Genomic DNA, 17,376 nt, shown 5'->3' with positions numbered 1-17,376 from the left:
ACTCCAATTTAGATCCTCTCCATTTCTTCTTCTCTCAATTTCCTTCCATTTCCTTTTAACCGTCTATATTATATTTTAGAAAGACCTAACGATACAAGTCATCTATGACTAGCAAATTTACGGAATTATCGTCGAGGTCAGGAAAGTATTGTCCATTCATGTATTAATGTGTTAAAGGTTAGGGAAAGATGGGCTGTTTTGTAGGAGCAGAAAAGACTACTCAATTGAGAAGCAACAAACCTTACATGGGCCCAAAAAGGAAGAAGGTTTTTTTTATTCTTCTATAGCTGGATGGCCTGGATCACTAAAATTTGACTCGGTTCGCGGTGTAGGAGCTGTTCAAATGCAAAAACCACAACAATGGCATTATTTCAATGTCTCAAAAGCTACCATTATGTGGAGGCAAGCAGTCTTATATGGTTAATAACATAGAGAAGTCGTTTCCACATAATCCACAATGAAAATCGCATCAAAGATGTATCAGTACAACCAGTCTTGATTAGAATGGATGGTGTCTAAGAGATGTAATATTGTAATCCGCTCAGCCATCACCATTACGTTCATGTAATCAAAATCCAGTGGCGCTGCTGTCAAAAAAAAAAAAAAAAAAAAAAAAAAAAAAAAAAAAAATCCAGTGGCGCGAACTCAACAATATAATAAAACTCGCATATATCAAAACACATCGGATAAAGAAAGCAAAACATAAGCAACTATATATATATACTTTTTCATATACTCCCATGTTCAACAGAGTATGACAGACTCAAAAGGCAAATATAGAACAGAGAAATCCAGCAAACTGAAGCACTAACCCTGTCCTCTAGTGCTTCATTCCATGTGGGATGTTCTTCTATATGATCATTTCTTTTAGACCATAACCCACATCCACTTTCTTTCTATACATATAATTCACATGCGAAAAACTAAATATCAATCCGGCACACATCTCTTTACGACGTCTTAATCCTGGAGTAATTTGGGGTCAACAAACCGAATCACTTTTTAGTATGTAAACATAAAGGCAAAAACAAATTTGGATAAAAGAGAAGAAAAAAAGACGCGATAAAAAAATTAAATGAGAAAAAAAAAAAATCTGAATATCAATGTCAGCCAGCCAACTTGATAAATCAACTTATCGAAAAGAACAGAAAAACTTGGACACCTCGACTCCATGAGATTATTTCTTCCTTCCCTTATCCTTGCCATTGGAGAAAATTGAGCGAAACCCGAATAAGTTTCCTGTTGCAACATTAATAACTGGACTAACTTTAACAAGACCAGAAGTAAATGAAGAACCACTATAACTCTTCTTCAATGGAGGTTTTTTATGGTGGGTCGAACTCGAATTCTTCAAAGAACCCTGTTTTTTAAGATGATTAAGATGAGGTTCATCCTTGGGAATGAATGGTTTTTTAGCACTAGCAGTTGATCCAGTTGATTTGCTCCTTGATAGAAGAGGCAAAGAACATAATCCCCGTCTATAAATCCTCCCACAGTTAAAGCTCTGGCTCCTCTTAAACTTCCAAAATGAATTACTATCATCGTCGTTAGGGTTAGTATCCTTTCCTTGTTTTCTCCTTTGTTTAGAATAATCAGCTTCAATCATACTATGTACAGAGGAATGCGGCAATGGCGGCAACAAACATGATGATGAGTAAGAAGACGATGATGATGATGATGAAGATTTGAACTTTGAGATAGTTGGGATATCTTTTCTCTTGATTTGTATAGGAAGAATTACACCATTTGCAAAGAGCTCATCAGCTAAGGAAGAGTCTTGTTCAAAGCTTTGTTTCGAAACACAGAAGTCGAAATCAAAATTTAGAAGAGATGGTTTCAACTGGGGGTGTGGTTCAATTGGGACGATATCGGAATTGTTAAGATCATGTGAGAATGAAATTCTAGGGCTGAAACCCCTGCTAGAGCTTGTATCAGTGAAAAGATCTACAGCCATTTCTAAGAGAAATTTGAATTTGAAATACAAAATGTGGTGGAATATGAGATTTTTATAATCAGAGATTGCTCAAATGGAGGAAGGGAAATAAATAGTATTTTTTTCTTCTAATTTGAGTAGGGGAATTATGGAAATGAGGGTCAAGAAAGAGTAGCTTTTTTCTCCCTTCTTTTCTGGAATTATCAACAGGAGACTTTGTGAAGACTAAAGAAAGTACAAGTCCAAGGAAGACTTGGGAATTTGTAAAATAAACATAAGACTTGACTGGAACTTGTAGTTATGACTAGCACATAAAAAGAGGGGGAGGGGGGATGACTTGTACATGTAAAGGTTTGTTTGGTAGTTATGTACAGTGCATTCAACTTTGTACTCCTAGATGAAATTGAAAGTTACTCCAAATAGAATCAAGTACAATAGTCGATACTCCCTCCGTCCCAATCATTTGTTTACATTTACGGGATGACTTGTAAATGTAAGTAGCACAAATTCTCATTTGTGACGTGTCACAAGCTTGTGACGGAGAAATGTGACCGTTCTGTAATAAAACATAACCTTTATCTAATAAATAAGAATTTGTGAACGATTACTTTTTATAATAAAACGATCACATATTCTCCGTCACAAAAGAATCCAACTGAATAAATAGAATCCAGTAGTTTTCTTTATTTGGGGTGGTGGACTGGTGGGTATAGCAGTTGGGATTTTATTAAACTTTAGTTTGAATTATTTTCATAGAATTGCAGATAGAGCATGGCTAACAAGATTAAAAAGAAACAACAATTTAATATAGATATCTAATATGTAAAGTTATGGAGAAAAATTAAATGTAATGGTTAATAGGCTAATGTACTTCGTAGCTTTTCAAAATGAACTCAACAAACTAACCTAAATGACTTACGAGTCACACACATTATACTCTCTACAAACCTATTATAGAAGTTTTATAAATATTCTAATTTTTTTTTCGTTAAATTAAAAGTCAAACCACATTCTAAAAAAAAGAAAAAAAATGAAAACGACATATGTAAAAAAACACAGGTGGTATTAGATTACATTTCCTACTAGAAGCTGCAAGCCAATACCAGAAAAATATAAGCGGATGACTTTTTAATCAACTCTTAGAAGTTGTCTTCTAACCTGTGGTATGTTGATGTCTGAAATGATACAAGACAGCAATGTGGCCTATATATCCAGGTCATCATCAGGATCCTCGTCCGAGTCAGGCCTCTCGTCATCTGAATCACGAAGGTACACTATCTCCCCTCCCTTAGACTTTTCAGTAATAGATGCTTTCTCTTCACTTCCTATCTCATTCTGCCCCTCCACAACAGATCGTCGTCCATCATAAATTTGTTTAGCTATCTCTTTCTCTGAAGAGAATCAATACAGTAGACATGTAAAGAGTTGTTAAAATGCGTAGTTGGTCTGATAACATCTTGGGATAAGTAAATAATAACTAATGGACAGTGGCACACTCAAAATGCATGAATACCTTGATGTTCAAAAGGAAGCACAACGTTTGATCGGTCCAATAGCTCTTTTTCTGTCAACTGTAAATTAAACTGCACCTGCAAGTTTAAAAGCAAACCAAAACACATTAAGCTACAAATTATTTGGAGTTGTTTTATTGGTTTCCCCGATTTACTCCCGCTTTGAGCTGGGTAGGGTCAGAAGGGCTGAAAATATATCCTTCTCAAGTTTTACCATTATTATGTTCCATGAGAGCCAGATTCAAAACCTCTAGTTGAACTAGATCAACCCTTTTATCCAAGTGCTCAAAAGTATAATTTGTTGTGGTTTGCCAGTACTACGTACATAATTATAGAAGAGAACTGCGCCTTACCTTTGGCACAAGTGACTGTGCCATTGATTCCTCATGAGAAGATGCCGGCGAAAATGAAACTCCTGATTGCTCAACACTAATCTCTTCTGACTGAATGAAATTTCACAGACATCAACAAATGTAAATCTATGAAGCGCGTAGTAGTGTAGCATAGAGTTTAAGAAAAAATTACCATCAATCTAACTCTTCCATTTCTACGCTTGAGACGCACTCTCAACATAGATTTCCTGACATTTTGCTCAAACAAAGAAAGGCCACGTTGTGGTGTTATTCCTTCAACACTGGCCACGATAGAGCACATGTACTCAAAAGCAGCACTTGTACTGCCATTATGAAGATCGGAATGTAACAACCAAAAGGCACTGGATACTTGTCCTGCACCAACAAAGCATGGTAAAAGTATAAAACAAGGATAGAGGAACGTAAGGCACGTGATTAATAATTTCAGGGGATGAACAAAACTCCAAATATTATAATTTAGAGAATACATCGCAACTAAGAGGTCAAAAACGAAATGTATGGATTGGTTATGGTCCCAACTACAGATTAAAAAAATGAATCCGGAGATGGATTAAGATTTGGATACACGAAAGCATGTAGCTTTTAACTACCATACGCAGAATCAAATATCAGAGAAAAAAATTCTGCTTTCAATATGCTAATAAAGTCATAAACAGTCTTTTCAATATTTGTCCTGATTCCAAATGGAAAAACTTAAAGACACCAGACAGTGAGGAAAAAACAGGTTAAACATCTATGATGTTCAGACTTCAGAAATAGATAGCGACAGCAATAGCCCTAATGCAATTCATCAACACCAAGTAACGTATCAAAAAATCAAGCATCAAAGTTGAGGAACAGCCTTGCCCCCGGAACCAGGCCGTACAAAATAAACCTTACAAAAACATCACCATAAGCATAGTTTGCACACACAAATCCTTCTTATATCACAAAAGAGGGTATACATATCTATTGATCTTAGACCTACTAAAATGAAGAAAACAGTGCCACACAATGATACTAATTTTGTTTTTATTGACACAGACAGTGCGTACAACATGATACAATTATGTGTAGCAGAAAGTCCAAATGATAGCTTACAGCAATTTGGTTTTTGTATAATTTAATTGGCGAAAGAACTGGATGCAAGTGAAAGGGCATACCATTGCTACGAATGTTGCTCAAGAGAGCTGCTACAGATGATAATTTGACATCTCTTAATAACTCGCTGACCTGAAAAAAAATTCATTATAAGAATCAACACATGGCAAATAACAAAGTACTTCTTAGAAAAGCTGTAGAGTTCATAATAGTTTGAATCTTGTCTGTCACTATATCCACTTGCATAGTTACATTGAGGCTATACATGTAATGTTAGCTAACTGCTCTATGTTCAAGCAACATTATATCAGTTTCCATCTATTAAAGACTCTGAAGCACATTACATTTTCATATCATTACCCTCGCCATATAATTGTCATCAAAGTTCCCCAATATCTAGAATATGTTGAGTAACATGATAATCTGACAAAAGCTTAAAGGATGAAAAGGATTAGGGCACATTACAACTTACAAGTTGAATTGCTTTATATCGTTTTTATGTACAATCAACCATAAAATCCTATCTAACAACTTTAGCCATAATCTTATTCTACATTTACTTAACTATTAAAGCCTTCTACTAATGATCTCAATTTGCATACACTCAACCAATTGCAGGTAATGAAGGTTATCCCAAACATTTATAGACTCCAAAGGTATATACTCCGTAGCTAGGAAAATATCAGCTTGACGACAAACAAAGAAGATTAGGCAATGCTATGCAGCTATACCTTTCGTCAGAGTCACATATTAGAAAATAAGAACTATTTGACCAAATTTGTAGTCACTCAAAGTCTATATTTATGCTTAACTGGTTAGGATAAATGGCACATAGAATAGATCCATACTGCCACTAAAGTCTATATTAACATTTAACTGGTTATGTGAAATGCCCTTGACAGTACATCCATGTTAGAGAAAGAAGATGGTATACCGAGTCTATTGCTATACAGAATCGGTCTTTACCTTGTCCAATTAGCCCTGTAACAATAAATAAAATAAAATTTAGGAATAATTCAAACCTAAAAATGTATTTGAGTTATCCAGCCACACACAACTAACGGTCGTAGACATCAAATGTCCTTAATTATGAGTAAAAAGTTGCAAGTATGATATTACAAATGGCACAATTACTAACAAACTAAATATCCAACAAGGAAAAACTCAACAGATCATCTCTTAAATTAAATACAAACAATTAGAAAAACGGAACTTTCTAACGATTCTGTGAAAAGGAAGATAAGTTGGATCATAGGAGTTATACTCTTTAGTGAGGATGCCAAATTCTTGTAATGTAAATGTAAATCTTTTTGAGCATCTTTGTTTACAGGTAGGAAGAATGAACAAGCTCTATAAAAGAAAAGGGCTAGTGAAGCCATACCTTTACCGAGTTCGAGAATCTCGGAAAGCAATTTGTCCAAATTCCTTACATCTCTACACACCGTCACCCCCGGTGAAGACTCTGGACAACTACCAATCTGTCCACTTTTCTTCAGCTCATGCTTCCAACCAAGAGGATCCGTATAACAATCCAATATCCTAACCCTACATAACCACGTTTCCACTGTCATCATTACGTTCCACTAACTAACCTCTAATGCCATTACAATAAATCTCTTTAGCACTTAGCATGTACACTACAGTACTACACAAATTGGCAAAAAAAAATACTAAAGATGGATATTCAAGTTGTTTCCACTTCCAATGGTGAGAACTACTCATTAGTCTCTAGTTTTGGATCATGGTGGAATATAACAAAACAGTTCATTAAAGTGATTGCGCTTCTTTTTATTTCAATCACTTGATGCAACTCTCGACAATTGTCATTATTTTAGTCATCAGGAAACAGCGCCTCTATGTGCTAAGACAGGGTAAGGCTGCGTACATCATTACATCCGACCCCTAATACCCGCAATTTGCGGGAGCCCTTAAAGCACTGCGGTAATATTCTTGTATGGATATTCAAGCTATTTAATACTATTTCGCAATCCACGAAAGTTATCCACTTAATATTTCGACAATTTAGTTCATCACGACTTATGAACAATTGTTTTAAGTATTTTCGACATGTTTGTATAGGTTGAAAAAAAGTAGAAATTTCAATCTAAGAACTTAGTCCAACACATCACATTAACCAATTTCCACAAATCACTAGCTTGATCCAAACAGCTTAAATACGACATCACGTACCATTTATCCAAAGCGACATCGTCGAATCCACTTCTCTTCAGCAAATCAAGATAAAACGACGGACTTCGAGAAAATGCCACAAGAACCAAGCCTCTAGAAAAAAATAAAATCAATCATAAGTAGCTGAAAACCAAAATCAAAGTTAATAATTACAATGCGACGTCGTTTATGAAGGAAATATACCTAGATTGAGATTTTCCCGCCAAAATGTAGGAAGAAAGCTGAGAGAGAACATAATTGAAGACATGTAAACCAAGAGGAGAGAGAATAGAGTCTTTGATTGTTAACGATGGTGCTAATTCTCCTTCTAATGCTCCGTCTCGGAGAACTCTGCACATTGATTCCGCCATTGTTGAAGCTTAAACCCTAACCCTAAGGTTTATAATTTGGGGATTTTTTTTTTTTTTTGATTTTGATTTTGATTTTGATTTATCTGGTTTGTTTGAAAGTTAGTTTTAGTTGTTTGCGGTTTATAATTTGTGGCGCGGGTCACCTTGTTAGTATGGTCCAGCCCAGTTTAAGTAATGACTATACTCCCTCTGTCTTGGACTCCCGGTTATTTGTTTACCTTTGATTTTTGCACAAATATCAGATTACCCTTTAAAAGTTAAAACGATTCTCAATATAAAAAGGTAAATAAATGGTTGAGACATCTATAAATGAAATAGGTAAATAAATAACCGGGATGCAGGGAGTATGATGCAAGGATTGTGTCGGAGTGAGAAGTAATTGGACTTAATGAAACACGAAAATGGGGCATAAAATCCTTCATTGTCTAAGATACGAGCAACTTTTTAAGCAGGCATGGTCTATGGCATTATGAGTCATGACCGGCTTGGTGACGGTTTCTAAATATTTGTGGCGGTCCAAAATGATGTGGCACTATGGTTCAACCGGGTTTACCAGAGTTGTCGACATGGCACGTTAACACAACCCAAACATGTTCAATTGATAAAGTCATAAAAAGTGATACTCATAACTTCAGGTTGAACATCACGGTTGTGACTCCCTTAATCTAGACTAGTCCCAAAAACCTTCCACAAATGGGCGACTTGTTTAAATGTAAATAGGCTTAACTAGTGGCCCAATGGGCCACAACGGCGCAAACACTTTTTATACTTTGGCACAACACGATAGTCAAGTCAAGTGGGCTTGGGGTTTGGCTAGATTGGTAGTATAAGCACTATTGTTGGGATAACAACTAACAAGAGTAGGGATGGCAGTGGGTCGGGGACCCGACCCAGACCCTGAGGGTCGGACCCTAATGGGTCGGGTATGGGTCTCATTTTTTCAGACCCAATGGGTATGGGTCGGATATGGGTCTTAAAAAAATATTTCGGGTCCGGGTCTAAGTTATGAGACCCATACCCGACCCTTAGACCCTTTATTAAAGAAAAAAAAAATCAAAATTACAACTTTTCTCAAATTCATACTTGGCAGATCAGTAGAAACCCAACTAAAGTTTCTTTCTCTTCCCTCATCCCATAAAGTGATAAAACCCAACCAAACTCTTCTGACAATACTACCACTCCACCACTGACACAAGAAAACCACCACCATAGCACTGATACGCGACTAGCAACCACCTCTCTAATAGCCGGCGACCGACAACCACCATTAACGGCAGATTAATAAAATAAACTCATAATTTTAAAGTAGTATGAATTTTTTTTTTTAATATTATCACCCCATACCGTTAATCTTGTTCTAAAGTGGTGGCTCTGACCACGGGTAGACCCAAACCCTACCCTTATCCATAGGGTCCGGGTATGGGTCCTCAAATTTTAGACCCTTGCGGGTCTGGGTCGTGTACGGGTCCAAAGGGAAAATCTCGGGTCGAGTCCGGGTCTAGGCGGACCCTACCCAGACCCTACCCATTGCCATCCCTAAACAAGAGTGACAAATACTACTCACTCTATCACTAAGGTTAGAGGACAAATAGAAAGGGGGTTTAGTCAATCGAATTTGATGCTTATTATCATCCTCCGTTTAAGAAATATCGTATTTTTTTTTCAATTTCGTCTACTTTTTCTTATGTCTTTCAAGTATCCAGTAGTTCAGGGGTTTTTAGTGCCCATTTGTTTGTAATGTAATGAACTCTATCTAGATGTTATTTTATTTATCTATATCAATTTATTGTTGTCAAAAAAAAGTACTACTCCCTCCGTCCCAACTCCCAATCATTTGCTTACAGTTTTTATTCTTTGTGAGAAGTATTTTAATTAAAGGTAAGCAAATAATAGGGACGTAGAGAGTATATTTTATGTTTTAATGCCCCATTATAATCGATGTGCAATTAATCGAAATTTAGAAATGATATTACCTTTGAATCACTTCTTATAGATTGATTTAGGTGCTCAAAATTACTTTGCTGAGTTGAAGACTTTCATGGTGATGTAAAATATTGGTCAAGAGTCCTTTGCCTTATACCCAAGATAGAGTGTTAAGACTTAACTCATTGATGATAAAGATGGTACGAATCCACATAATTAAATTATTCTCATAGTAGTAAGAAAGCACACAAAACATTCGAACAAGACAAAATAATGAGAAATTATTATGATGAGACTTACAATAATTTCGCTTATGGTGATACGAAATTATTTAAATACTGCTACTTTCAATTTTTTGGAAATGTTAACACACAAAGATTAAGGTTATGAATAAGTGATGACTGGTTTCACAGTGAATTAGGGTGATCTTTACTAAAAAAAAACGTGCTTAAAACGGAAATGAGGCAATCCCAGTAAGTAGGTCAAAAAAAATTGAATATGGAGCAATTCCTAAGAATCGAAGAGAGTGTATTTATTACTCTATCTTGATTTTAAAAAAAAAAAAAAAACTTAACACTATAATTAAAAGGACATTAGAGACTCGAACTTATGTTCTGTCATAGATGGAACCTTAATTTGAATTATGTTTCCCAAAATACATGTCAAAACATTAATAAGAATTATCATCAAAACAATTGAATTCGCATATTAATAATATGTTGATTTTTAAGTACAAACTGTAATATATTTGAATTTGTTAAGCAATAATGTCTTTTTTGTGTGTAAATAAGATGTTTACCATTGATAACAGAGTATAATTTCCTTGTCGTGGGTACTTTTATAAAGAGATAATAAATCATTGGTCAAAAAAATTACCCCATTTTTATGAATAGAGATCAAACTCCCGACCTCATAGTTAAGAGATAGATAACGTTAATTTATTGTCAACGTTCTTTGTCTGCAGTGCGCCAGTGCCTTGTGAACCTAATTAGGGAGTAGTAAATGAACAAACTAGTTACGAAGTCACTAAAATAACCGGCAAATAGCCACTTTTTAAACGATCACAAATTCACAACCAATCATTTTGTGTTGGTGAAAATATGATGTCAAATAATACTCGGTAGTTGGTAAAGTAAGTCAGCAAATGGTAGGATAGCGCGTATTGGTAGCAAAATGCATACTAGAGCAGTAGAGCTAATCATCTTCACGTGTATTCGCTCTATTAATTTAATGTCAATTTAACAACTATAGTGCAAAGTCAACTCCATACAAAATTACAAATGTTGTTCTAACCTTCAATTGTTTAGTAATCCAAATTTACGTCAACATAACTTGTTTGGTGTTTTCCATAAGTTTTTAAAGAAGTCAAGTTTTTGAAACCAGTTTCTCACCATCGAAAACATACAAATTAAATTATTTCATTTCGATATTTATGACTCCCTATCGTATTTTTATTTAACAAAATTGATATAGTATTCACAAATATGACTATATGAGTAGCAGAAATGCATTTCCTACATTTATCTTTCTTTCAGATTTTTATTTTGGACAAATGCGTGAACGCGAAATATTTAATAAAATGATCAATATTGAAATTGTAATTGTAAAATCATTGCTAGCTTTATGAAAACGGATTGCTCAATAAATGGGCAACGATTATATTGAAAGGATTATCGCTATGTTTTATTAAAGTGACTATCCGTAGTTTTCATTAACATTATTATTAAAATATTGTCTTACATGATGATTTGTGATGATCTAATGCGTAATACAAAAGTAGTGTTTTTTCGTTCTACTGTCACCAGAGGTTAAAGCCAGTCAATATCAATGATAAGAAAAGATCCCAATGAACTTTTATTATTTGAACATAATACTTCTATCTCGACCATTGAGCAAGGACTTTTTCATTACGGTCAAATAGCATAATATAAAAATCTATTGAGTTTTCAGACTTTTCACAAATTCTTATTCAAGACATCAATATTAGTTTAAACTTAAAACGAGTCAAATACGTTAATTAAGATAAAAGAAGGGTGTCTAGGAGAGTAACAAATCATTTGTCTTATAGTAATATTGTATATAAGTAGGTTTATATTTGAGTCATTTTCATCGTAAGCCGAATACTACCGTCTTAAAAAAAAACTTACCGATGTAATACACGGAATATATCGGTGCTCAAATCAAGCGATATAGCTGTTGCAAATAATGTAAATATAGGCAATGAATAATTGCCTCCCTAGAATAGTTCCTTATTCTTTGCAGTAGATTATTCCCTTTGTATGTATAAATAGATAGAAGTTGTATACTGTATGACACATTCGAATGAATAACAATCTTGCTCAATATTCAACCCTACTCATCTTATAATATGGTATCAGCAGGTTCATTCTAACACAGCCGTCTTCTTCTTTTCAAAAAAAAAAAAAAAACAACACAAAACCTAAGGATGACAGGTTCTGATACACAGATCGTTCATTCCTCTACCGATTCTTCTTCATCCAATACCGTTCAAATCGAGAATACCGGAACCAAAATCACTCTCATCACTTTCAATGGAAGCAACTACGATGAATGGTCCCGATCCTTTCATCTAGCGCTTCTTGCGAAGGGGAAACTAGGCTATATTACTGGAACTGTAACACCACCAAAAGCAACCGATGCAAAATTCGAAGCCTGGCAGTCTACCAACGCACTGGTGACTCTATGGCTATACAACTCGATCGACTCCAAACTCCAAAAACAAATCTCCTATCGTCCTCAGGCCAAGCAGATCTGGGACGAAATCAAAAATCGATTCTGCCAAACGAATGAAGCCCGAGTATACAAATTACACGCTGACCTTATGGCGTGTCGCCAAGGCCCAACAGAGTCTTTGATGAACTACTATGGGCGCATGATTCAACTATGGGATGAGCTTCTCGAATCTGACCCGCTTCCTACTTGCTCGTGTGATCCCTGCGCGTGCAACCTGGTAAGTCTCCTTGATGCTCATCGAGAAAAGAAAAAGGTTAGAGAATTTTTAATGGGTCTCGACGATCGTTTTGATAACCCTCGATCTCAAATTCTTGCTATTCGCCCCCTCCCTAATTTGGATTTAATTTACAACCGTCTCTTACAAGACGAAGGTATGCGTAATTTATCCTCTGCTCGTCCTGATTCGAAACCCGATACTATGGTCTTTGCTGCCCGGGTTAATAACACTAATCGACCAACTGGGGGAAGGGATACAAATCATTCCTTTCAGCATAATTCGAATCCCACTCGTGACCAAAACCGACCCTTTTGTATTGCTTGCAAAAAGACTGGTCATTTCTTCAAACTATGCTATCGTGTGACGGGTAATTTCCCTGAATGGTGGGGCGATCGTCCCCGCGATCGTATCTACATCAACCCGAATGACACCGACCTAAGTAATGCAGTGTTCGTCCCCGATGTTGAGGGACGGGCTCGTTGGGAACGCTTAAAGAAACAGGGCACGGGTACAGGAACAAAACAAGGTCCGCATACTGGAACCGCGCCAAATACGAGCGCTGCTACTGCTGCACACGGCTCTTTTGCAGGTACTGTCAATGCTTCCGCTTCCGTATCGAACTTTGACAAAATTGATTTCAACAACATGACTCCTCAAGAACTTGAGGAACTGAATACAATGTGGCAGAACCGTCAAGGCACTCTCAAAACCGACTCTATCAGTGGTAAATTCTCTCCCTTATATTGGATAATTGATACGGGTGCGTCAAACCATATGTCTAGCTGCTTATCTATTTTTTCGAATTTACGAACAATCTCTCCTCTGTCCGTAGGACTGCCGAATGGTGAAGTTACCATTGCCACTCAAAGTGGTGATATCCATTTGTCATCTCGTCTTACTTTACACGATGTCTTATATGTTGCCAATTTACGTTGTCATTTAATATCCGTTTCCAAACTTCTACTTGACACATCATTAACTATACAATTTTCTTCTAAATTATGCGTCATACAGGACCGTTCCTCGAAGACGCTGATTGGTGCGGGTGAGGAATGCGAGGGACTATACCTTCTCAAGGATGTTCGTACTCCAGTAGCACAAATAAACACCGTCTCAACACCGGATACAATGGAACTTTGGCACCGTCGTTTGGGTCATCCAGCTTCGAGTATTTCCCGTTTTTTGCCTTTTATTTCCAATAAACATTTGAACTCTAATTTTCATAGCAAACATTGCGATATTTGCCTTCGTGCAAAACAAACACGAGAACCATTTTTTCCAAGCCTAAGTATTGCATCTAATATTTTCGATTTAATTCATTGTGACTTATGGGGGCCTTACTCCGAAAACGCCTCTTGTGGATCCCGTTTTTTCTTAACTATTGTTGATGATTTTTCCCGTTCCACTTGGGTATATCTCCTTCGACACAAAAGTGACACACGTAAAACTTTGCTAAATTTTTTCTCCCTTGTGGAACGACAATTTAATAGAAAAATAAAAACCGTACGGAGTGACAACGGAACGGAATTTTCTTGCCTTAAAATTTTTTTTAACGAAAATGGCATTATTTATCAATCATCAATGGTCGACACACCCCAACAAAATGGTCGTGTGGAACGAAAACACCGCCATATTTTAAATGTGGCCCGAGCTCTTCTTTTTCAAGCTAACTTACCCATAATTTTTTGGGGTGAAACTGTTTTGGGTGCCGTCTATCTTATTAATCGGACCCCATCAATGATTCACAAAGGCAAAACCCCGTATGAAATTCTTTTTCAAAAACCGCCTCCCACTAATCACATTCGCATCTTCGGGTGCTTATGTTATGCCAAAAACATTAATCGGTCTCGAGACAAATTTGCATCTCGAAGTCGAAAATGTGTTTTTCTAGGATATCCGTTTGCCAAAAAGGGGTGGAAAGTATACGATATTGAAACCGGCACCTATTTTAATTCCCGAGACGTCGTTTTCATCGAGCATGAATTTCCTTATTTTAATCAAACAAATACAACTACCTCAACACCATCCTATTCGTTTTTACATGACACAAATGACTCTGTTAGTCATGACATCCCCGAACAGAGCCCAAACGACTCCAGCTCCCCACAAACACAAGCAACAGACACGCCCACCATCGAACATCAGCCAACCCCAACAACCGATGCTCACGAACCCCCCGACACAACCCAGTCCTCATCCCCAACAACCGAACAACCAACCTCCGCTTCCGCACACGACACCACCACCACCACTGCTCAAAATACACACGAAACCCACGATACCCCTACCTCCACTCAAAACCCAGACACCCCCTCCACAACAACCAACGTCCCCACCACCATGGGCAAAGGCCAACGCACGAAGTTTCCCAACTCTCGCCTTTCCGGATACGAACAACCCCCGATCAGTCCCTCCACTCACGCCGCATCAGCACCGTCTCAAGGTACGAAATACCCCATCTCTCATGTTGTTACTTATAATAAGTTTTCACACAAACATCGTGTTTTTCTATCGGCCGTGACTAAAAATCACGAGCCTACGAGTTTTAAAGAGGCCGTGCAGGTTGCTCAATGGAGGGATGCCATGAAGTCCGAAATTGAAGCTCTCGAAAGGAACAAGACGTGGACACTTGAAACACTTCCGCCAAACAAGAAGGCTATTGCATCCAAATGGGTATATAAAATTAAGTACAACGCTGATGGAACAATCGAAAGGCATAAGGCTCGGCTCGTTGTTATGGGAAACAGACAAGTAGAAGGAATCGACTATAATGAAACATTTGCTCCCACCATTAAACTCGTTACTGTCCGTACTCTACTTGCTGTTGCCGCCTCCAAAAATTGGGATCTCCAACAAATGGATGTCCACAACGCTTTTTTACACGGCGAACTTCACGAAGAGGTATACATGAAACTACCCCCGGGCTACGATTCACGCACGGACGGGAAAGTATGTAGACTACAAAAGTCGCTATATGGCCTTCGACAAGCTCCGAGGTGTTGGTACGCAAAACTAGCATCCGCCTTAAAAACATACGGCTTCCGACAAAACGCTTATGATCATTCCCTGTTCTCATTCCGACAGGCTGAAACTGAGGTACACATACTCATTTACGTTGATGACCTTGTTATTTGCGGGAACAATTCGGCCAAAATTCGAGAATTTAAAAGCTATTTAAATAAGTGTTTTCATATGAAAGACCTCGGAGCCCTTAAATATTTTTTGGGTCTTGAAATTGCTCGAAATAAAACCGGATTATTTATTTCGCAAAGGAAATACGCCCTCGATATTTTAACAGAGTCCGGACTCCTCGGTTCTCGGCCCGCATCTATCCCCATGGAACCCAATCATCACCTCGGGATTTCCACGTCCGACTTGCTCCATGACCCACAACCGTATCGACGTCTTATAGGGCGCCTGGTATACCTAACAATCACACGGCCCGAATTGATATACTCCGTCCACATTCTAGCCCAGTTCATGCACGCTCCCCGACTCGATCACTGGAACGCCGCTTTGAATGTCGTGCGCTATCTCAAAAATCAACCCGGACAAGGGCTTTTATACAGCAGCAACATTCCATTAACTTTGCACGCATATTGCGATGCCAGCTACGCCTCGTGTCCTAATACACGCCGGTCCATATCCGCTTACCTGGTCTACTTGGGTAGCTCTCCTATCTCTTGGAAAACCAAGAAACAGAATACAGTATCCTTGTCCTCCGCCGAAGCAGAATACCGCGCCATGGCTTTCACGGTATGCGAATTAAAATGGTTGAACGGATTACTTTCATCACTCGGCATTACTCAAAAAGCCCCTATCGACCTACATTGTGACAATGACTCGGCTCTACACATTACACGCAATCCCGTGTTTCATGAACGTACCAAACATATTGAAGTGGATTGCCATTTTATCCGCGATGAATACACTAAAGGTTTCATTCACCCGACCTACATCCACACAAAGAGTCAACTCGCAGATATCTTTACCAAAGCTCTCGGCCGGACATCATTCGAAGAACTTCTTTCCAAGTTGGGCGTCTCAACCCTACACGCTCCAACTTGAGGGGGGGTAATACACGGAATATATCGGTGCTCAAATCAAGCGATATAGCTGTTGCAAATAATGTAAATATAGGCAATGAATAATTGCCTCCCTAGAATAGTTCCTTATTCTTTGCAGTAGATTATTCCCTTTGTATGTATAAATAGATAGAAGTTGTATACTGTATGACACATTCGAATGAATAACAATCTTGCTCAATATTCAACCCTACTCATCTTATAATACGATGTTTTTTTTTTTTTTGGGAAATTCCAACTTGTACCCCTCTGGTATGAGCTAATCCCACTTGTACCCCACTTTTTAGGAAAGCCCACTTGTACCCTCCAACTTCCTAGTTATTCTCACATTTACCCCTTAAGTATAGTAAATGATGAATATTGATGATGAAGTGTGGTAAAAGGGTAACGGATGAACGTTGAAGATGAAGTGGAGGCATATAAAAATGAATTTGAAAGGAAAAACGATGTTTGTTGGGGAGAAAACAAATATTTCAATTAAAGTATCATATTGTTTACATAACCATTAACATCGTACGTAAGGGTACTTAACACTTCTTCCCCGCTTCATAGTGACAAGCGAGAATTCACTTAACGTCTTTGTTGTTGGTTCTTAGTATTATGATGTTGGAATGTGGACTTTCCTTAAAAGTAACGGTACAAGTGAGACTAGTTTATATTTGAGGGGCATAAGTGAGAATAACTAGTAAATTGAATGGTATAAGTGAGCTTTCCTAAAAAGTAGGGATATAAGTGGGATTAACCCATAGCAAAAGAATACAAGTGGGAATTTCCCTATTTTTTGAATTAGCAAAAAAAGGACAATATCTAAGCATAGTAGTTGAGGTAGAGACATTGCAAAAAATACAGGTGAGGTAGGTTGTAAAGGTGCAAATCAACTAATCATTTTAATTGACACCCTACCTTAAAGTTTTGGACAACTTCTATTGCCTTTGATATATTGTCGGTCGAGGCATTTC

The 17,376-nt window shown here is 37.4% G+C and overlaps 2 protein-coding genes across 4 annotated transcripts; both read right to left on the bottom strand.

The window, feature by feature from the left end:
- Window positions 1–344: 344 nt before the first annotated feature.
- LOC141612489 (elongator complex protein 5) lies at window positions 345–7,532 on the bottom strand. 3 transcript variants are annotated; one of them, XM_074431283.1, is made up of 10 exons: window positions 7,272–7,526; window positions 7,089–7,181; window positions 6,280–6,443; window positions 5,833–5,879; window positions 4,961–5,030; window positions 3,970–4,172; window positions 3,798–3,887; window positions 3,447–3,522; window positions 3,092–3,324; window positions 345–587 (listed from the first exon to the last, which is right to left on the bottom strand). In XM_074431283.1, exons 1-9 carry the CDS (start codon window positions 7,436–7,438, stop codon window positions 3,137–3,139), a joined length of 1,098 nt encoding a protein of 365 aa, XP_074287384.1. In that variant the 5' UTR covers window positions 7,439–7,526; the 3' UTR covers window positions 345–587; window positions 3,092–3,136. The 3 variants fall into 3 exon arrangements, with proteins under 3 accessions (XP_074287384.1, XP_074287385.1, XP_074287383.1); XM_074431284.1 differs by lacking the exon at window positions 345–587 and adding an exon at window positions 694–966; XM_074431282.1 differs by lacking the exon at window positions 345–587 and having other exon boundaries at window positions 2,765–3,324; window positions 7,272–7,532.
- Window positions 1,076–2,123, bottom strand: LOC141612490 (uncharacterized). The gene has a single exon (XM_074431285.1). The coding sequence runs from the start codon at window positions 1,952–1,954 to the stop codon at window positions 1,178–1,180; it is 777 nt and encodes a 258-aa protein (XP_074287386.1). The 5' UTR covers window positions 1,955–2,123; the 3' UTR covers window positions 1,076–1,177.
- Window positions 7,533–17,376: the final 9,844 nt, after the last annotated feature.

This window comes from Silene latifolia, chromosome 11, assembly GCF_048544455.1.
Source record: "Silene latifolia isolate original U9 population chromosome 11, ASM4854445v1, whole genome shotgun sequence".
NCBI lineage: Eukaryota > Viridiplantae > Streptophyta > Magnoliopsida > Caryophyllales > Caryophyllaceae > Silene > Silene latifolia.
The sequence above is the reverse complement of the archived record's forward strand: the minus strand, read 5'-3'. Positions and strand labels throughout refer to the sequence as shown.

Excerpts from the sequence above, each read along its gene's own strand:
- LOC141612489 (XM_074431282.1), bottom strand. The coding sequence starts at position 7,438 with ATGGCGGAATCAATGTGCAGAGTTCTCCGAGACGGAGCATTAGAAGGA. Across the intron at positions 5,031-5,832 it reads TCTGTATAGCAATAGACTCG|GTCAGCGAGTTATTAAGAGA; the intron begins GTATACCATCTT and ends ATTTTTTTTCAG. Across the intron at positions 3,325-3,446 it reads GCTTCCTTTTGAACATCAAG|AGAAAGAGATAGCTAAACAA; the intron begins GTATTCATGCAT and ends GATTCTCTTCAG.
- LOC141612490 (XM_074431285.1), bottom strand. The coding sequence starts at position 1,954 with ATGGCTGTAGATCTTTTCACTGATACAAGCTCTAGCAGGGGTTTCAGC.